Below are 22413 nucleotides of genomic sequence, written 5' to 3' on the forward strand. Positions count from 1 at the left end.
CAGGTAAACTTCATAGTTCACCGGGGGAGAGGTGAATCATTTCACTTGCGTATTTCCAGGTATTCTTTCTTATATTCTCACCTTTCCTGAATGTGGCACCCAGGTAGGGTATAATTCAAAGCCTTGAGCACTTCTAAGCACACCTCTAATGTATCACCCAACAAAACCACTTTTGTGTGAAAGTTCATTTCATTGTATAATTTTTGACAATGGTGGGAACTTTTCTTTGTGATATCCAAAACATGCAGTTTTCTTTGTATTGCAAGAGATAGCAAACAGTAGCGAAATCCTAATAGAAGTAGAGTATAATGCTCATCGCTGCCGCAGTCACAGTTGCCAACCCATTTGACTCATTCCACTTGATGTCTAGAAACAGCTGAGTACATTGGGTGCAATAAATGCAATGACCGTGACATTATCCAAACTGTAGTGATAAAGAATTGTGCTCTAGAATTAGCCATGTGTCCAAGCTGTAAGACGGCATCTACAACACTGGCATATTTACCTGGCAAAGTGGAAAATTGCACAGGTATGTCCTACCCACAAAAGCAGGATAAATTCCATCTGCCCAATTACATACCCATCATCCTAGTCGTCGTCTTCAGTAAAGTAATGGAAAGATCTGTTTAACTTGCATCGAACTAAAGAATTATGGTGGACTTTTGAAAATTCAGTGAAATTTTTCAGCAAGATTTTACTTCAATCTGCTGGATTTGAATTATTTTATTCATTCCTGAGATGTGGGAGTTACTAACTAGGCTAACATTTATTGCTCATATTGCCCTGGTGGAGGTTGTGATGGTGTGGATCCTCGCAGTGGTGTATTTCCAAATCGGGATGATGTGTGGCTTGGCGGGGTATTTGCAAATGATAGTGTTCAAATGTGTATGCTGCCCTTCTGATTCTACACGGGTCAATATCACGAGTTTGCAAAATACCGGTAGTAAACCCTTAGTGAATTACTGTAGTTCACCTGTAGATGGGACAAACTGGTGCAATTATGCATCAGTGTTAAAGGAATGCATGTCGAAGCTGATGGATTTAGTGCTAACCAAGCAGGATTGCTTTGTGGACAGGTACTGGGAATCAGGAGGTGTATTACTGTACAGAAGTCCAAACCTCTGACCTGCTCTCTACAGTATTTTAATGGCTGATCTAGTTCAGTTTCTAGTCAATGGTAACCCCAGAATATCGAAAGGGGTTCAGCAATCATAATACCATTAATATCAAGGCTAACCAGTAGATTTTCTTTTGCTGGAAATGATCATTGCCTGACGTCTGTCTGATGCAAATGTTATTTGTCACTTAACAGCCCAAGCCCGGATGTTATCCGGGTCTAGTTGCATATGAACACAATCTTTTTCATATCTGAGGTGTCACAAACAACACTGAACATTGTGCAGTCATCAGAGAACTGCTCCATTCCGAAAAAAATTGTTCATGGGATATGGGTGTCCACATCCACACCTTTTACTAATTTTAATTGCCCAGAGGCCAGTAAAAAGGCAGTTTCATTACTGTCACATATAGGCCGAACCAAGTAAGGAAGACAGATTTCCTTCCCTAAAGGACTTTTGATAGCCAGATAAGTTTTTACACAAATTGAGAGTAGTTACATGTATAGATTTGGCTATCTTTTTATTTATTTTGTTGAGTTATATTTCAACATCTGTCATATTGGGATTCAAAACCATGACCCTCGAAGATTAGCCTGAGTTCTGAATTACTAAGTCTAGTGATATATCAACAACACCACCTTATGATAGAGGGAAGGTCATTGATGAAGCAGCAGAAGATGATTGGGCTTTGTAGACTGCCCAAATGGATTCCTCCAGTGATATTCTGTGGCTGAAATGTTTGACCACTACTAACCACAACCATCTTTCTTTTTGCTACTTGAGTTTTCCTTCTGATTTCCATTGACTGCCTTTTGCCAGGGGTTCTTGATATCATACTTGGTCAAATCCTGCCTTGATGTCAATTCTAAGTTGCACGTCAATTCTAGAGTTTATCTATTTTGTCAATATTTGGATATATGCTGTCACGAGGTCAGGAGTTAAGTGGCCTTGGCAGATTGCAAACTGGGTGCCAGTGAGTAATTTATTCCTTTGCAAGTGGTCCTTGATAACATTATCAGCGACCCCTGTCATCAGTTGCTGATGAGCGAGAGTAATCTGATAGGGTGATAATTAATTGGATTGGATTGATTCTGCTTTTTAGGGACAGGACACACTTGGGAAATTTTCCACATTGATGGGTAGATGTCAGTGTTTTATTAGAGACAAGGAAACCCCTGCTCATCACCACTTTTGCCTTCTCTCAGTTGATGAATAATATTCCCCCATGTTAGACACCAGTGGTAGAAATATTTAGGCAAGCGGGAGTACAGAATGGGGATGGGGATTACAATTACTAATCAAGTTTGCCAAGTCTCAAAGGACTTGGCTGCCAGGCAAGCCAAACCTACTTGAACTCATCCTCACTTTCATGTCACAGAAAAATCTGTTCATGTCAATATTAATTGGAATAACAATCAAACAATCATTGTTGAATGCAGCCCCTTCTTCACATTAAGGACATTTTCCGCAATGTTAGATATGATGGATTCTGGGCATCCGTGAGACACTATGGGCTGTTACCAGCAACAGAATTCTAAATGGGGAGACAATTCAGAAATCTGAAGTGCAAAGGGACTTGGGAGTCCTAGTCCAGGATCCTTTGCAGGTTAACTTGCAAGTTCAGATAGTAGTTAGGAAGGCAAATGCAATGTTGACATTTATTCTGAGAGGACTAGAACACAAAAGCAGGAATGTATTTCTGAGGCTTTATAAGTCTCTGGTCAGACCACATTTAAACTATTGTGAGCAATTTTGAGCCCTATATCTCAGAAAGGATGTTTTGGCCCTGGAGTGGGCCTAGAGGAGGTTCAGAAGAATGACCCCAGGAATGAAAGCCTTAATGTATAGGGAAAGTTTGAGGCCTGTCAGTCTATACTCGATGGATTTTAGAAAGATGAGGAGGGATCCAATTGAAACTTTCAGAATACTGAAAGGCCTTGATAGAGTGGACGTTGGGAAGATGTTTCCATTAGCAGGAGAGACGAGGACCCCAGGGCACAGCCTTAAAGTAAAAAGAAGACCCTTTAGAATGGAGACAAGGAGAAACATCTTCAGCCAGAGAGTGGTGAATCTATGGAATTCATTGCCAAAGAATGTGAAGTTCAGGTCATTGAGTTTAGTTAAGACAGAAGTAGATAGGTTCTTGATAGCTGACGGGATCAAAGGTGGAGAAGGCAGAAAAATGAGGTTGAGAAACTTATGAGCTACGATTGAATGCAGAGCTGGGCTGAATGGCCTAATTTATGCTCCTGTGTCAAATGGGCTTATAATAGCAATTCAGCATAATCTGTAACCTAATAACCTATTGTATTTCTTACTTTTCAATTAACACCAAGTCAAATGACCGACTTGAATAAGGAGTGTAAGACTAGGACCAGCCCGAAGCATGTCTGAAAATGAGGTGTCAAGCTACAACACTACCTGCATGTTGAACAATGGAAGCAGCATGCTATAGACAGAACTGAGTAGTCCACACAAGTAGATTAGATCAAAGACCTACACTTCTAATTGTAAATATTGATGGATAATTAAACCAGAAGAGGAGGTCCTGAGAGTGTCCCCAGTCACAACAATGGTGAAGCATGATGCGTGTGTAAAAGACAGGTGAAGGTATTTGCAATCATCTTCAGCCTCCTCCTGAGGCATATGTCATCATTTGATTTGATAAATTCCTTGTGATATTAAGAAACGGCTGAGTACACTGGATACAGCAAATGTTATGGATCCTAAAAACATTCTTGCTGTAGTGCTAACAATTTATGATCCAGAAGTAAACAAACTCAAAAAACGGTACACAAAAACAGTGGCATCTGTCTATCTGACAAAAAAAATAGAAAATTGTAGAGGTGTTTTTGTTTGTAAAAAGCCAATCCAGTCAACTACTCTTGACCTTAGCAAAATGATAGAAAAAGTCTTCTGAGAGCAACTACCTCAACAAGGACTTGCTAACCAATCTTAAGTTTGGGTCTGTCACAGTCATTCACTTCAACTTTACTACAGCCTTTGAATAAGATGAGAGTGACTGCTGCTGAAATCAAGGCAGCATTTCACCAAATGTGGCCTCTAGGATAGCTAGCAAAGTTTAAGTCAGTTGAACATAATGGAGAAAAAGTTCTATTGGCTGCAGTTCCACTAGCACAGAAGATGACAGTTGTGAATGTTGGAGGCCAATCATTTCAAAGTTCTGCACAAACAAAAACAAAAGTTGCTGGAAAAGCTCAGCAGGTTTGGCAGCATCTGTGAAGAGAAATCAGAGTTAACATTTTGGGTCTGGTGATCCTTCCTCAGAACTGATGGTAGCTGGATAAATGTCCATTTATCTGCAGAAGATAAGGTGGGTAGAGGGGTTAAGGAATAAACAATAGATAGGGAGAGAAGAACAGATAAATTCCTTGTGATATTAAGACAAAGGAGTGGATAAAGATCTGGCTGGGAGTCTGAATAGCTGTTAATGAAGATTGTTACTGGGCTAGCAATAGGTTGTGTGTAATGGCAGACTATGTGATAACAAGGTCTGGTGTGTGAGGTAGGGGGCTAGAACATGGGAAAGTTCAAGCCCTAGAACTATTGATTTCAATATTGAGCCTGGAAGGCTGCAGGGTCCCCAAGCAGAAAATGGTGTTGTTTTTCCAACTTGCTTTGAGCACTGCAGCAACCCTGAGAAAGAAATGTTGGCCAGGGAATAGGGTGAATTTTTGAAGTGGCATGCAACGGAAAGCTCAGGGTCTTTTTTTTGCAGGCAGAATGTAGATTTTCTGCAAAGTGCTCACCCAGTTTACACTTTGATTCCTCCATTTAGTAGACACACATTGTGAGCAGTGAGTGTAATAAATTATATTGTGAAAAGTGCAGGTAAAGTGCTGCTTCACCTGGAAGGTAGGTTTGGACCCTTGGATACTGAGGAGGGAGGAGGTAAATCGGCCGGTGTTACGCTTTCGGCAGTTGCAGGGGAAGGTCCTGTGCATTGCTGCAGGAGTTCTTCAGGCAATGTTGTGAAGACACACATATTTGGCTTAGTGACCTTCCAGGCCAAAAATGTGTTCACTGGTGGTTGCTTTTGTGTTAACTTCCTTTTGCAACTCCTAAGTACTGAAGCAATTAATTTCCATTGGCAGCAAGTCCTGGACAAAATTCTGGCATGTGCTGATAAGTAATGACAATGCACAAGTTCCAGGCAATGATCATTCTAATAAGAGAGAGGTTAACCACATTCCTTAGAGATTCAAAGGCATTGCTATCACCAAATCTCCAACCATCACCTTGGTGCTTCTATTGATCAGAAACCTAGGGCCAACCACATAAACGCAATAGAAACAAAAATACATCAGAGGCTAGATATTCCGTAACAAATCAGCCTTTCCATCAAAGCATATGTCTGGTGTATGATAGAACTTTCTCAGTTTGTTTGATGAAACATGGATGCAGTGTATACCATTTGCAAAATATACTGTAGCAACTTAAATATGATTCATTGATAGGACATTCAAATTCCAATGATTTCTATCACATGGAGTAACAAGGATAGTATTGTGCATGGGAATGTCCCACATCCAAGTCTTACACCTTGCTACCTTGGAAATATATTACTATTCATTGGAGGTCATAATCCTAGAGTTCCATACCTAACAGTACTGCATGTGTACCTACATCACAGGTGGTGCAGGGGTTAAAAAGCTATCAATGCCATACTCTCAAATGGTCAACAGTTATTGATTCTGCCAATGTCCACATCCCTTAAGTAAATAAAAAAAAAGGTTTCGCTCAAAGAACAATGTTCCACAATTGCAATAATTGGACTGAAATTCAAATATTTGTAAATGGAATGACTTGTAATATCAATAATAATATAAAATAGACTAAATAATACTTGCTTAATCTAATATAAATACAGCAGCAATTATATTGTCATAGTCATTTAGCATGGACACAAACCCTTCGGTCCAACTCATCCATGCCAACTAAGTTTCCCAAACTGAACTAATCCCTTTTGGTCCATATCCCTCTAAACCTTTCTTATTCATGTACCTGTCCAAATGTCTTTTAAATGTAATTACACTCGTCTCTACCACTTCCTCTGGCAGTTAGTTCCATATATCCACCACCCTCTGCATGAAAAAGTTGCTCCTCATTTCCCTTTTAAATCTAACCCTCTCACCTTTTGCCTATGCCTTCTACTTTTGGACACCCTACCCCGGGGAAAACCCCTTGGCGATTTATCTTATCTATGCCCCTGATGATTTCATAAACGTCTATAAGGTCACCCCTTAGCCTCCTACGCTCCAGGGAAAAAAGATCCCAGCCTATCCAGCCTCTCCTTATAACTCAAACCCTGCGGACCCAGAATCATCTTTGGAAATCTTTTCTGCATCCTCTCCAGTTTCTGTGGCAGGGCAACTAGAATTGTATGCGGTACACAAAAAGTATCCTCCCCAGGTCTTGTACAGCTGCTACATGACATCCCAATTCCTATACTCAATGTTCTGATCAATGAAGACAATATGGGAACGTAGGAATTAGGATTGTTTAACATGATCATGGCTGATCTTATCCTAGTCTCAACTCCATTTTCCTGGCTGCTCCCCATAGTCCTTTATCTAGCTTTTCAGCAGACGGGCAAGTGTATCAAACCCCTTCTTCACCATCTTATCTACCTGTGGCCACTTTCAAGGAACTATGTGCCTGTACCCCTAGGTCTCTCTGTTTGACAACACTCCCCAGGGCCCCACCATTAACTGTGTAAGTCCTGCCCTGGTTTTTCTTACCAAAATGCAAGACCTCTCATTTATCTAAATTAAACTCCATCTACCACTCCTCAACCTGTTGACCCAGCTGATCAAGATCTTGCTATATTCTGAGATAACTTCTTCACTGTCCACAATACCACTGATTTTGGTGTCATCTCCAAATTTACTAACCATGCCTCCTATTTGCTCACTCAAATTGTTTATATAAAAAGCAAACAACAGTGATTTCAGCACCACCAGTCACAGGCCTCCAGTTCAAACTACAACCCTCCCTCCACGACCCTCTCTTTCCTACTGTCAAGCCACTTTTGTATCCAATTGGCTAGCTCTCCCTGGATACCAACTTTTCACTGGAACCCCAGAGATCAATGCACCTTTTATTGAATTCCTTTCCTGGCCTGCTCTTAAAACCCCTCTCTCCAAACACTTGCCAATTTTTTTTTTTGGCCTCCAATTTCACTCATTAACCTATTCAACAGTGAATGTTTGAGAAAACGAATCTGGAATCTTCTGGTACTTAGGGCTTTGTGTTACAATAGTACCATAGTGCCTTTACCTACTGAACCATAGAAAGCTCAAGTTTTATGTCAAATATTTTAAGTCTTATCATATTCACCAAAGTAATTTTAAAATTGCATTAACAGTAATAGAAAATTCACTCCATTTACTACACTTAGCAGACAACTAATACCTAAAATTTTCTTCTGCTTTTCTCCTCTTGTGTCTAGTGCAGTATGAGGCAGACACAGCATGTGTTTATACCTGTTCACAATGCTAGACCTTCCTGGAATAGGTCGAATATGTGCTGTTTCACATGAAGCATAACTGACCAGGAAACTCAACTGCTTATCCACATAACAGACACATCATGGCAGTCAAGTCCTGGACTAGGAGTTGAATGTGAATTTTCTGGTTCAGAAGTCAATATGCCATAAGACTTACCCATTGAAAACATTAGAGCACAAATAAATCAGTAGAATTGTGTGTGAATATTAATATCATTGTATTTGAACTTCTGGGAAAACATAGCTTTCAATGAAAACAATATTCCTGCAGTAATTTCATTTATAAATGAAAGTAGTGAAAAACCGAGAATTTTATTCCAAGAATTTTAATGCCATACCTGTTGTCAACAGAACTGGAAGACAAGCTTTGCGACTTAAATTTAGTCATTTTAAAGGTTTTTTTTTGCAATTGCTTATATTTTCTTACAACAATGCTGATCTGTAAGGCACCAAATAGTCACCAATTATAGCTCTGTCAGCCATGTTGATGCAATGTTTCCATAGACATTAACGATAGCAGATGGAAAGAGTTAATACCCTGTGGGTTTATGCCATAACAAAATCCATTTTTAATCTATTAGAAGTTGTCAGACAAGGAAAACAGATATTCTTCCAAGCTTAATGAGACATCATCTGTGTGCCAAGATAAATGAAGAGTACAATGGTTCAATGCAGAACAAAAATAGCATAAGAAGACAGCTGTCAACATACATACAAAAAAAAATTAGGTCAACAGACATGAAATCTATTAAATCAACTTCCATAGTGTTCTGTCCAGTCAAATCTACTGAACTTTGTGTCTTTTGATTAAATTGTGTTACGTCTTGAAATCTATTTTCCCGTTAAATAAAGGATAGGCTCAATCAGTTTAACTGTCAAAACATATTATGTATTGTGTGTTAATATGATAACTGCACATCTTTAATCCAGATGCCTCCCCATGTGTGAAACACTGACAGATAACTGTTTCTCACAATATCTTTATTCTTGTTTACTGAAGAAAAAACAGTAAGTGATTTCTGTGCTTAATTCAAATGATCAAAGTTGAATTTCATGCTCCCATAGGGTAATCAGGATAAGGAGATGAAAATCAGACTGAATCTTACCGTCTACTGGAAGTAAAGATACGTTTGGGTAGAGTTGCTATGTTTCCATAGTCAAGCATTGACTGACATTCCAGTGCTAATTTTAGCTCAAGACAATTTGCAACCCTGAGGCCAATGGAATAAATGCTGAACTCTCCCTTACTGGTTTGAAACCATGTTAACTCCCTTGACTCATTTCGAATGACTAGATCCAACTCCTAGCTAAACATGAAAGCAATTAATTAGTCAGGTCATTGGGTGCAAGTCTCAGTAAATATATCAGGAGGCCACATCCGAATACCCATGGGAATAGTCTGTGGAATATTAGATGAAGATAGGTCTCTGTTGCAGGGACGGGGAAGCATGGCAGAGAGAGGGCCAAGAATTCCTTGTGGAGCCTGGAAAAGCAGTCCTCCTCTTAGTGACCCCAAATTCTACACCTACTGATCTTTGGCTCAGGCATTTTCAGAAGAAGTTGACATTAGGTTAAAAAAACATGTTGTAGCTAGCTAAGAATATAGTTGGGGTCCAAATGATCCTTTGAATCAAGGCCCCACCCACAGAAGTTTAAAACCGGTGATGGATACACGTGCAGTGTAGCTCCAGTTAAGTAAGGCACTACTGATTTTTTTATTATATAAATGACTCTCCCCAACCCCAGTTCACGCTTTGTTCTCATTGAGGGTGAGGTTTCTAAATCAAGGTGAGTACGTTTATAGAATGACCCTCCATACATGCGATCAGCATAGCGAACTTTTTCTGGACTACCTCCAATACCAGTATATCTTTCCTTAGTTAAGGGAACCAAAACTGTTCACAATATGCCAGCGGATGATCTGAGTAGTGCCTTGTATATTTTTAACAAAGCCTCCCTTCTTCTACTCTTCATTCCATTTGAAATAAACAACAGCATTCCATCTACCTTACATGCTGAATTTGAATACTAGCATTTTATGACTAATGGATGAAGACAAAATTCCACTGTCCCATAGCATTCTGCAATCATTTTTCATTTAAATGATATTCAGCTGCATTACCCTTCCAGCCGAGACTCTGCCTCACATTTCCCAACAGTATATTCAATCCGCCCAGTTTTGCCTAGTCACTTAACCTGTCTATATTCTCTGCATCACTACTGATCATCTACATCCCTATGTCCCTTAATTCTAAAAATTATTGATCTCTATTCTCAGGAATTCATAAAGTTCATGATCCTCTGTAGAAATTTCTCCCCATTTTAGTAATAATGACCAATGCCTTATTCCGACACTGTGACCACTTGTTCTAAACCTCAACCAAGGAAATATTCACCCAGCGTCTATCATGTTAAGACCCTTAAGAGTTTTCTATGTTCAGCTGAGATCAGCTTTCAATCTTCTGAATTCTCTGTAATTTAAGTCTGTCCTACTCAGTTTTACTTCATAAGACATAATGCTCATTGCAGAAATCAGTCTAGTGGAGATGTATTAGCAATTTCTCCAAGGAAAGGATTCCCAGCTGTGGGTTGCATATTCCTGAGGTTACAGGAGATATGTTTGAGAAGTAAGTAGGAAAATATATTAAATAGTTGATTTCAAGTATGATTTAAATAATTAACTGTTTCTTGCTAAGGTCATAGAGATGTACAGCATAGAAACAGACCCTTCGGTCCAACCCGTCCGTGCCGACCAGATATCCCAACACAATCTTGTTCCACCTGCCAGTACCCGGCCCATATCCCTCCAAACCCTTCCTATTCATATACCCATCCAAATGCCTTTTAAATGTTGCAATTGTACCAGACTCCAACACATCCTCTGGCAGCTCATTCCATACACGTACCACCCTCTGCGTGAAAAAGTTGCCCCTTCGGTCTTTTATATCTTTCCCCTCTCACCTTAAACATATGCCCTCTAGTTCTGGACTCCCCGAACCCAGGAAAAAGACTTTGTCTATTTATCCTATCATGCCCCTCATAATTTTGTAAACCTCTATAAGTCATCCCTCACCCTCCGACACTCCAGGGAAAACAGCCCCAGCCTGTTCATACTCTCCCTGTAGCTCAGATCCTCCAACTCTGGCAACATCCATGCAAATCTTTTCTGAACCCTTTCAAGTTTCACAACATCTTTCCGATAGGAAGGAGACCAGAATTGCACACAATATTCCAACAGTGGCGTAACCAATATCCTGTACAGCTGCAGCATGACCTCCCAACTCGAGTACTCAATACTCTGACCAATAAAGGAAAGCATACCAAACGCCTTCTTCACTATCCTATCTACCTGTGACTCCACTTTCAAGGAGCTATGAATCTGCACTCCAAGGTCTCTTTGTTCAGCAACACTCCCTAGGACCTTACCATTAAGTGTATAAGTCCTGCTAAGATTTGCTTTCCCAAAATGCAGCATCTTGCATTTATCTGAATTAAACTCCATCTGCCACTTCTCAACCCATTGGCCCATCTGGTCCAGATCCTGTTGTAATCTAAGGTAACCCTCTTCGCTGTCCACTTCATTTCCAACTTTGGTGTCATCTGCAAACTTACGAACTGTAGCTCTTATGCTCGCATCCAAATCATTTATGTAAATGACAAAAAGTAGAGGGCCCAGCACTGATCCTTGTGGCACTCCACTGGTCACAGGCCTCCAGTCTGAAAAACAAGCCTCCATCACCACCGTCTGTCTTCTACCTTTGAGCAAGTTCTGTATCCAAATGGCTAGTTCTCCCTGTATTCTATGAGATCTAACCTTGCTAATCAGTCTCCCGTGGGGAACATTGTCGAACGCCTTACTGAAGTCTATACAGATCACATCTACTGCTCTGCCCTCATCAATCTTCTTTATTACTTCTTCAAAAACTCAATCAAGTTTGTGGGATATGATTTCCCATGCACAAAGCCATGTTGACTATCCCTAATTAGTCCTTGCCTTTCCAAATACATGTACATCCTGTCCCTCAGGATTCCCTCCAACAACTTGCCCACCACCGAGGTCAGGCTCACCCGTCTATACTTCCCTGGCTTGTCTTTACTGCCCTTATTAAACAGTGGCACCATGTATGCCAACCTCCAGTCTTCCGGCACCTCACCTGTGACTATCGCTGATACAAATAACTCAGCAAGAGGCCCAGCAATCACTTCTCTAGCTTCCCACAGAATTCTCGGGTACAGCTGATCAGATCCTGGGGATTTATCCACTTTTAACCGTTTTAAGACGTCCATCACTTCCTCCTCTGTAATCTGGACAATTTGCAAGATGTCACCATCTATTTCCCTACAGTGTATATCTTCCATATCCTTTTCCACAGTAAATACTGATGCAAAATATTCATTTAGTATCTCCTCCATTTTCTGTGGCTCCACACAAAGGCTGCCTGCTGATCTTTGAGGGGCCTTGTTCTCTCCCTAGTTACCCTTTTGTCCTTAGTATATTTGTAAAAACCCTTTGGATTCTCCTTAATTCTATTTGCCAAAGCTATCTCATGTCCCCGTTTTGCCCTCCCGATTTCCCTCTTAAGTATACTCCTATTTTCTTTATACTCTTCTAAGGATTCACTCGATCTATCCTGTCTATACCTGACATATGCTTCCTTCTTTTACTTAACGAAACCCTCAATTTCTTTAGTCATCCAGCATTCCCTATACCTACCAGCCTTCCCTTTCACCCTGACAGGAATATACTTTCTCTGGATTCTTGTTATCTCATTTCTGAAGGCTGCCCATTTTCCAGCCATCCCTTTACCTGCGAACACCTGCCTCCAATCAGCTTTCGAAAGTTCTTGCCTAATACTGTCAAAATTGGCCTTTGTCCAATTTAGAAGTTCAACTTTTAGATCTGGTCTATGCTTTTCTTCACTATTTTAAAACAAATAGAATTATGGTCGCTGGCCCCAAAGTGCTCCCCCTCTGACACCTCAGTCACCTGCCCTGCCTTATTTCCCAAGAGTAGGTCAAGTTTTGCACCTTCTCTAGTAGGTATATCCACATACTGAATCAGAAAATTGTCTTGTACACACTTAAGACATTCCTCTCCACCTAAACCTTTAACACTATGGCAGTTCCAGTCTATGTTTGGAAAGTTAAAATCCCCAACCATAACTACCCTATTATTCTTATAGATAGCTGAGATCTCCTTACAAGCTTGTTTCTCAATTTCCCTCTGACTATTAGGGGGTCTATAATACAATCCCAATAAGGTGATCATCACTTTCTTACTTCTCAGTTCCACCCAAATAACTTCCCTGGATGTATTTCTGGGAATATCCTCCCTCAGCACAGCTGTAATGCTATCCCATATCAAAAATGCCACTCCCCCTCCTCTCTCGCCTCCCTTTCTATCCTTCCTGTAGCATTTGTATCCTGGAACATTAAGCTGCCAGTCCTGCCCATCCCTGAGCCATGTTTCCGTAATTGCTATGATATCCCAGTCCCATGTTCCTAACCATGCCCTGAGTTCATCTGCCTTCCCTGTTAGGCCCCTTGCATTCAAATAAATGCAGTTTAATTTATTAGTCCTACGTTGTCCCTGACTGTTTGACTCACTTCTGTTCTCAGCTGTACCAGTCTCAGATCGGTCTCTTTCCTCATTATCTCCCTAGGTCCCACCCCCCACCCCCTCTCCTTACTAGTTTAAATCCTCCCAAGCAGTTCTAGCAAATTTCCCTGCCAGTATATTAGTCCCCTTCCAATTTAGGTGCAATCCGTCCTTCTTGTACAGGTCTCTTCTATCCCAAAAGAGATTCCAATGATCCAAAACTGTGAATCCTTCTCCCATACACCAGCTCCTCAGCCATGCATTCATCTGCTCTATCCTCCTATTCCTGCCCTCTCTAGCTCATAGCACTGGGATTAATCCAGATATTACTACCCTTGAGGACTTTCTTTTTAAATTTCTGCCTAACTCTTTGTAATCTCCCTTCAGAGTCTCGACCTTTTCCCTTCCAAAGTCATTGATTCCAATGTGGACAATGACCTCCTGCTGGCCCCTCTCCCCTATGAGAATATTCTGCACCCTCTCTGAGACATCCTTGATCCTGGCACCAGGGAAACAACACACCATTCTGCCTTTTCTCTGCTGGCCACAGAAACGTCTGTCGAAGTTCATGGTTTTTTTTTGGTTTACGTATAAACTGATTACAATAAACTAATAAGTATAAAATTAGGAAGCTTCTTGGTGGATGTATGCTCTTGTTGGATATGGACCAGGAATGACCAGATAGATTTATTGCAAAGAGAACAGTCTCTGTGCTATTAGTCCTCAGTGACCTCTCAGCAAATACCTGTAACTTCCTAGTACAGGTTGGATAATGTCAGAGAGGTCTCCTCTTCCAAACCACTTTGAGCCAGTAATCATCTAGAAAAATACATTATCCAGAAGGAGGAGACCATCATGTGCACTTGCCTGTTTTTAATATCTGGAGGAAAGGAACTAATCCCTTGTAATGAAGGCTCATACACCATTTGCTTTCCTTACTCTTGCTGTGATTGTATGTTAATTTTCTATGATTTGTCCCTCTGAATACCAATTTCCTCGTTGAGTATTCAAAGTTAGATGAGAATGGTAACTTTTGGAAGATGCAAAAAAAGTCTACATTTCTGCTTTTGCATCCAAAGTGGATAACTTCACATTTTTCTATGTTAAATTCCATCTGGCATATCCTTGCCAACTCAATTAATCCATTTGTTACCCTTTGTAGTCTCTTTGTGTCTTCCTCAAAGCTTACATTACTATTTAGCTTTGTAGTATCAGTAGTCTTTTGATTTAGATTATAACTAACGAAGGGCCAAGCACTGATCTTTGTGACATTCTGTCAGCCTGATATTGACCTGTTCCTAGTTTGTTTTCTCCGCATTAACTAGTCATCGATCTATTCAAAAAATTAACTTATAAAAAACTAAAGAAGTTCTGTATGAAAAGATAGCCAGGCTAAACCATGAATAACCTAACCAAGGATGCTTGCAAGCTTGACATGAAGATGGTAAAAGTAAGTTTCCACACTTGGCAGACATTTGATGTCAGGAAAATGGTATTCCAATATGACAATCAGTGGCGAAGTAGCTTGGCACAGCAAACCACAATGATACTTGATAATCACTTCACAAACGGCATGTGGCAGAGCATGCTTTGCAAAGATTCTTCTCTTCAACCATGAGCAGACATACAGCATATAAAGTTACCCCATCCCCAAATAATTTTGTTTTCTGCATGTCTGCATCTTATGCAGATGGAAGAATCACAAGTGTTTTCTGTTCTTAAAAAAAAGTGCACTCCCAATGATGGGCTATCTGAAGTATATTTCCCATTTTTCTCTTCTACCCTTGCAATAGCAATGTTACATTTTCTATCTTCCAATGCATGGAGAGAAAACCAAGCAGATTCAATATCTTCAGCAGTTCTTTAACTACCTCTTTTAAATATTTCAGGTGCAATGAGTTACCAGAAAAAATATTGAAATTCTGGAACTGGCTCTTAAGGCCAGCACTTTATGGAGAGTGTAAGAATAGGATAAATGGCAGTTCCTGGATAAAATTAAATGTCTGACTGGAGACAGCTCAGAAATGTTGAATAAATGATTGTCAGTTTCTTGGTAAATATAAATATCTGCACTCCAAATTTTGATATTGGATTTCAGAAAACAATGTATACTGTTTTTATACTTAAAAATTGTTTCACTTTTGAATTATGTCATCCTGACACATGCAAAGGTCAGTGTATAAACCTATCTCAAGGATGACTAATGCAGATATACACCATCTTTGAGTTACCTTTAAGAATTGACAATTCAATGCTGTGCTCAATTACCGGAGATACTGCCTTGCCTTATCTTCATGCAAAACCTTTCTTAATGGTTTTGGCTAGAAACTAATAATGGAAAGACCAAGAGAACTTTTTTTTTAAATGCAAGCTGTATCATTGCAACATGATAACTTTTTGTTATGACTGCATAGTATGTGCATATGGTTTCTTTATATATTTATGCTTTAGTGATTTATACCAGTGATTGATGTTTCTTTGCCAGTGTGTCCAATTCCAAGGGGCTTAATGTCATTTTTTGTGTGACTATGAATTACCCATAATGTAGTTTGATAGTCATGAATTATCTTTCTTCCTGATCTTTGACTTCTTGCCAGTGAACAGCTATTCCTCAGGATATCTCAAGGACAAATTGATCCTTATGTCCCTTCATGCAGATTAATCTTGATGTTTCACAGCTTTCTCCTGTTCAGTTGCTTCATTCGATTAACTGGAGTAGGAGTAGAACTAGAACTATTTCTGACAGTTAATTGTAGTATTTGTGAATATGGAGTTTATGTGGCTCTGTGGATGAAGTTACAGTAGAAATTAGATTATCTCCTAAGTTTTGTACCTACGGCTTGTACATATCCTGCATGCGAAGGTGAGGAAGAACAAAGTGGGAAACAACAAAGACCTGTTGTTTCCCACTTTTGCTTTTCCTTGAGATTTCTGGGCCAATTGGAAGGTTGAAATGGAGGAATAGGCCATTAATATGAAAATATGTGATGAGATGTTTTCAGCCCAAATTCACTAGCATATTTTCAGGTGCAGTACAAAAGTACAAGGTAAACCTGAGCAGTATGTGGCCATGGGCAGAAACATGTAACATTTCTAACCCTGGTTAGGCACAACATGTTGCTCTTATACAATCTCTGAATAGATGGCAAACAGAAACATGAGTCCAACACTTTATAAAGTATGTACTGTCGCAATTATATTTGCATCTAGCAACTCAACACTTCAACAAAGTTGAGTAAAGGTGATACAAGTTTGGATTTCTGTTGAGTAGATGACAGAGATTTATGTTAGTATTCAGAAGCGTGCAATGAACATTATTTTCTTGCCTCTAATTGGCAATAGAAGTGTTGATAATACAGAACGAGCCAAGGGGTTCTTCCCATTTCTTACAGGGGTAGAGACTAATCTTACACTGCAAATTGCTTTGTACTTTCTCAGGTGAGCTTGCAACATTCCATTTGCTATGTCTTGCATACATAACATTACTGTGAGCAAAATGATGTACAGCATTTGGACAAAGGAGAAACTAAGCTGGAATGTGAAAGAATTATGAGTGAGAGATCAAATTATTGGAAAAAGTGGTTTTGTTGTTGAGACTTTGAACCTCTTAGAGATTGTTTTACTGAACGACTTTTAATTTGTATTGATAACACAATTTCTTTTACAGTTGTGAAACTGTACAAATCACCTCAGTGAATTGGAACTGGGATGAAATCTGAATCAACGTTTGCACGTCACTTAAAAATGCTTTAAATATTTTATTCATTACATATTTTATATTTTCATGACTGTGGTATTCTGAAAAAGTAAATACCTTAGACAAGAGCATTTAGATAATTAAAAATAATACAAATGTATGTAAGTATCGGATCAAAATGACCGAGGTTTTAAAAAAAAAGAGGTTGATTTAACTGATGGTTAGTTAAAATTCAGAATGTAATGTGAAACATCTCTTCAAAATCCATTTTCAAAGACTTGTTATTTATAACATTATTTATAATCACTTATCTCAAATAAAAGGTTACCTTTCAAAAAGCTATTCCCAGCTATTTTTTACTGCCTTATTTAGTGCTTATCATGGTAATGGATATTAGAACTGAGAAGTAGGACATTTCCAACTTCATATGCACATTATCGAACATTGCCACATCAGGTATGATTACAAAATGAAACTCATACTGCTCTATTCCTGCAGCCTAGCCTACACCTTAAGAAACTGCCTGCTAGGGCATCAGTGTGACATTTCAATTTGTTTCTCACACCCACGATCGCCAGTGGGAACTGCATGGAAACTCCATAAATGAATTTTACTCTCAGACTTTATAGTTTTTTTCATATCACTCCACTATAGGTTGGAATTGAAGTTTTAAAGGGGTATGTCTAATTCGATGCCCAGCATTCCAATCTGCTCCCCGAAATTCCAACCACTTTTAACTGTTCACACAAATGTCTTTAAATAGTATAGTAAGTTATAAAAATCAAAATAAGACATCCTCCTAAATTGTTGCCAAAGCATTAGACAAAGGCAAGCTGTGAGAAACACTCAGCAAGTCTAGCAGTATCTGTTAGAGAAGGGTGAAGTTAACATTTCATATATGGCTGCTTTATCACATTTTCACAACTGCAAGATGTGCAACATATAACAGCAGAGGAAATGCAGGTTTAACACACTAATTTCGTGTTTTTGTTTTCGTCTTCCCATGCATTTAAATTGTTCTTTTTTTAATTGTATGCTGTCTGACCTGATGAATGCAAACAACAATTTGTCATGTGGAAATTTGTACTGCCATGTTTTATTTTTTGATAGAAATTAGCTTGTGTTAAAATTAGTAAAACATTAACTATGATGAAGTGAATTCATGTTTTTTTTTTCAGATATGGTGACATGAGGAGACAAATTGGATTTGAGATCAGGGACATGTGGTATAACCTTGGTAAGTTGTGTTATGAATAGACAGAATAATAATAAGGTATTTTTAATGCAAAGAAATTTATACATCTTCTGTCTTAGGCCATCTTCATTTCCAGGATAACAGTTAATTCATCATTGAAACCAAAAATAAAATTACCTTTACATTGTATTCTACATGTCCTTTTGAAACGTAATCAGTCATTTTGGAAGCAAGTAAGCAGCTAATTAGTGTGCGGCAATGTCTGAAAGACAGCAATGATATTAATGGCCTGTTAAGGATACGTTGGCCTGGAAACCATTAGACTGCGTATATTGTTTGAAAAAGCCCAAATTTGCAAGTATTAGGTATGGTGTCATTACCATTAAATTACTGGCAGAGTAATCAAGGCAGAGTAATAATTCAAAAGCATGAGTTCAGTTTTCTTCATGCTATTTGAGGGCATTTAAATTCAGTTAATTAAAAATAAATCTGCAATAAAATGATGCTATTAGCAATGTGACCATGAAACAATTAGATTGATGTAGAAATATAACTGTTTTGGGAACTAAATCTGTCTTCCTTCTTTCATCTGGCCTTTATGAGATTCCATTCCATCAGTGATGTGGTTGACTCTTAACTGTCCTTGAAATGCCCTTGCAAACTAATTGTTTAAAACTTCAACAATAAATTGAAGTGTTTCAAAAAGGTCATTCTTTCTTAAGGGATATTTGGCGTGAAAAATAATTGCTGACTTTGTCATAATGGCCACATCCCACAACAGAGTTAACATTTGTGTCCAATATGACAGCAGAAGAGTATTTCCCTCTCCACATACGCTACCAGATTTGCTGAGTTTCTCCAGTGTGCTCTGTTCTTATTAAGGGACCAATATAAGTTAGTAAACTGTAGATTTCTTGTTGAAGTCTCTGTAACTGAAGTTTATTCAGCAAACCTAATGAAACATATTTGATAGTGAGCTCTCTTATAATCCATGTCAAGCAATTTGGCAGGTACTTGTAGAAAGTTGATGTATTTTCAACCACTGATCTCTATTTCTTTCCATTGTGCTTTTATTTTGCTGTCACTGCCCATGGCAGTTGTACTTGAACAAGTCCTGCCTAGCACTCATGGCTATCCATTTATATCTGGAGGATGAGGAAAAGGATATGCGAAGGAATGTAAATCAGCACATTCGGTTTCCCAAATCTATTCTGCAATTTAGTTAGATCTTGGTTAACCTATACCCAGACAGTGGTTTAAGAAGGCAGCTCATCATCAAGGACAGCTTTCAAGGACAATTAGGGTGGGCAATACATCCCCTGAATGAATCAAAATAAACCATAATATTTACCCATCTTGATCGATGTCCATTGATATCGTTAAATAAGTATTCATAGTCTTTTATTAGAGAGAATCCAAATGTCCATGATCTTTTGTGTGAAAAATAGCTTTCCAATTGCACTTAAGTAACCAAGTTCAGTAGAAGACTTCAACTAGAGACATGTCTGTAGACCACTCAGAAATCACTTTAAGGCAGGTTGCAATGAACAATAGACAATAGCTTTATCTAAGCATCTGCACTATTCACTTCATTAGTTCTTTACTCAGTGTCCTTCTATATCCTGAAATGAATCTGTTGCAATATCTTGCTGGAGTTACATCTCAACAGCAGCACATCTTTCAAGATAACTAACTTGATCCCAAGGCACATGAAGCATTTAGAACTGGATTTTATCATCTTATGATTGAGTGAATGTACCATTAAAATCCAAGGCACTTTTCAATATTGTCAACACATACAATACCCAAAGAACACAACTCTGCCTGTGCTGGGTAATGATTGTGTTGTTAGTCTGCTTTGTATTAGCTTGGGCCGTGTAAATCCAGAGTTGATGCCCAAATTGAATTCAGCAATAAGTGGAGAAAGAATCTCTCTTTACTGTCACTGTAATTCGAAGAATGGTCACTGACTCGACATGTTAACTCCACATTCTCTCCATAGTTACTGCCAGCCTGCTGACTTTCTCTTGCAATTTCTGTTTTTGTTTGTGATTTTCATCATCCATTGTTTCCTGCTTTACTTAGTTTCGATTCAGTTTGGTTGTAGAAGTAAGGAGTTTTATTAGGTGGTTTGATTATATGACCAAATACTGAGAGATACTACATGAAAAGGATTATTTTCTTTTTCATATCACAAATAAGGGACACACACATATATCTGCTTTCCTTTTTGAAAGGAAATGTTCTTAATATTGGAATGATTTTAGCCAGGCACTCAATGTTTTTGGCAAAGATTATTAAGAGAAATTTGTCAATTTCTGGGTTATTTCAAAGATTAATTATGTTGTTCATATTTCAGAAATGTATAATTTATCTTTGACATTTATTCATGTTCTGTGTGTTCTTGAATGGCATATTTCGTGAAACATAATTCTTTTAAAAGAAAAGATATTTGAAGCTACAGTAATTGCGAGCAAAGTTTGGATATGCATGATTTTTGATGATTGTAAAACGCTAACCATAAATTGCCATCCAATGCAAATAAGGTTTGAAAATTTGAATCACAAAAGCTTCTTAATAGTACACTCTTAAAGGACTCTCCAACATTTGAAACAAATGTTATGCAACTGAATTTGGCAAGCAATGCTCATTAGTTATTTTTCAAAAACAGTTGATTGAAGCAAATGCCAGCAGGCTTTCTTGTGATCTTTTGTGTCACATTCTCAACAACATTGAATATGGTGACGATTGTGAAAAAAAACCTCGCTTTGAATCTAATTGTAAGCAATATATTATGACTGAGATTATACTTCAGGATCTATGCTGTGCTTTATACTCTTAAAATATACTTTCAAAACCAAAGAGAATATTATCTGCAGTAAAGTTGTAAAAAATTCATTTTTCAAATTAATTTAAACTCCTAATATCTTTACAGAAACTAAAACAATGAATTAAGAAAGGCCATTTGGGCCATTAGCTTATACTTTCAAATCTGTCATGCTTTCCCCTCGTTATGCGTCTCTACACAGCCCTCTAAATCTCCTGGAGATGGTAAACAATGACAGCTGAAATCTTCAACGAGATGAATATTCCCCAGTTCTCAAAGGCAATCTAGTAAAACTCCAGGATGCCAATCTAGCCTCAAATTCCGTCATTTACCAGTGATTATTTCACATTACACAGAAGACACACATAGCAAAACAAAATGCATGAAGTTCTGTTGTAGATAGTTTCACATCTTTGTTACTGAAGCCTTTAATCCATCTTAATCATTCATTTATCCATTTTAGGAAGTGAATTAATGGATTTTATTAAGGGTTTTTCCATCTTCCAGCTTGGTTTAAGACTTGTTATTTTGCAAATTACTCAGTGTAGAAGGTATTTGTGTATGTTGGGGTTTTCTAAATCTCTCTCAACTTTTAGGTTGATGCAACTTAGAACTTTGATTGGCAAAGGTTCACATGGGCCACACTGGAATTGAGTGCAGTCAAAGAAACTGGGCCTGCAATCGCTCTCACCCAGTCAAAGAGCACTCAATTTCTGACCATGGTTTCAGAGATTCATATGGCCTTTTGACATCATTATTATTCAACTATGATCCCAATGAAGGCGTGTCCACTGAGGATCTGTCACATGATCCTCACTTATTTTATATGGGTGTGTTTACTTGGGCATAGTCAGCTCAAGCAGGTTTCTTAAAACATAACCAAGTACTTAGATATTAAGAAACTTCTGAAATTTCTGTGCAGCTGCATTCTTCCAAGGCACATGAATCTAGTGAGCGATTATCACTGTATTTGTGCCTTCCTGATGGAATAGTAGTATTAGTTGGGAAGTGTTGACAGCCTTCGTTTTAGTGCACAGCTTCATAGGTAGCATCCATGGAAGAAAATATTCTGTATATTTTGTTTTATGCAGAGCCTTTCATATTCTCAAGACATCCCAAACTAGTTTAGAGCCAATAAAGCCAATAAATTACTTTCTGAAGTACCTTTCTTACACAGTCCCTCACGATCAAGGGTGATTTTCTTCCACTCGGTTTAATGAATTCTGAGGTAGTTGATATATACAATGGGCAGTCTGAGGGTTGAGCTGGTGATACTTGAAGAGTAAGGCAGATGAGAGTTTGGAGTTCCGTGAACTCTCTCAGACTCCTTTACCACTTCTGCATGCTCCCAGTGAAATCTCTTGATGTGTTCAGTGCCTTCTTCAATAATTCTTCTTTGTTTTGGTGGGTCACAAGCCAGGGGTTCCTGGCTGTTTGGTCCCTCAGGG

General features: G+C 38.6%; 1 protein-coding gene across 3 annotated transcripts in view; it reads left to right on the plus strand.

The window, feature by feature from the left end:
* Positions 1–22413, plus strand: part of dock1 (dedicator of cytokinesis 1) — a 577688-nt gene that overhangs the window by 416552 nt on the left and 138723 nt on the right. For all 3 annotated transcript variants that reach the window (XM_072557588.1, XM_072557587.1, XM_072557589.1), the window contains exon 32: positions 18122–18180. In XM_072557588.1, the coding sequence (XP_072413689.1) occupies positions 18122–18180 (59 nt within the window). The remainder of the gene's footprint in view (positions 1–18121; positions 18181–22413) is intronic.

Source organism: Chiloscyllium punctatum, chromosome 38 (assembly GCF_047496795.1).
Source record: "Chiloscyllium punctatum isolate Juve2018m chromosome 38, sChiPun1.3, whole genome shotgun sequence".
In the NCBI taxonomy this organism is placed as follows: Eukaryota; Metazoa; Chordata; class Chondrichthyes; order Orectolobiformes; family Hemiscylliidae; genus Chiloscyllium; species Chiloscyllium punctatum.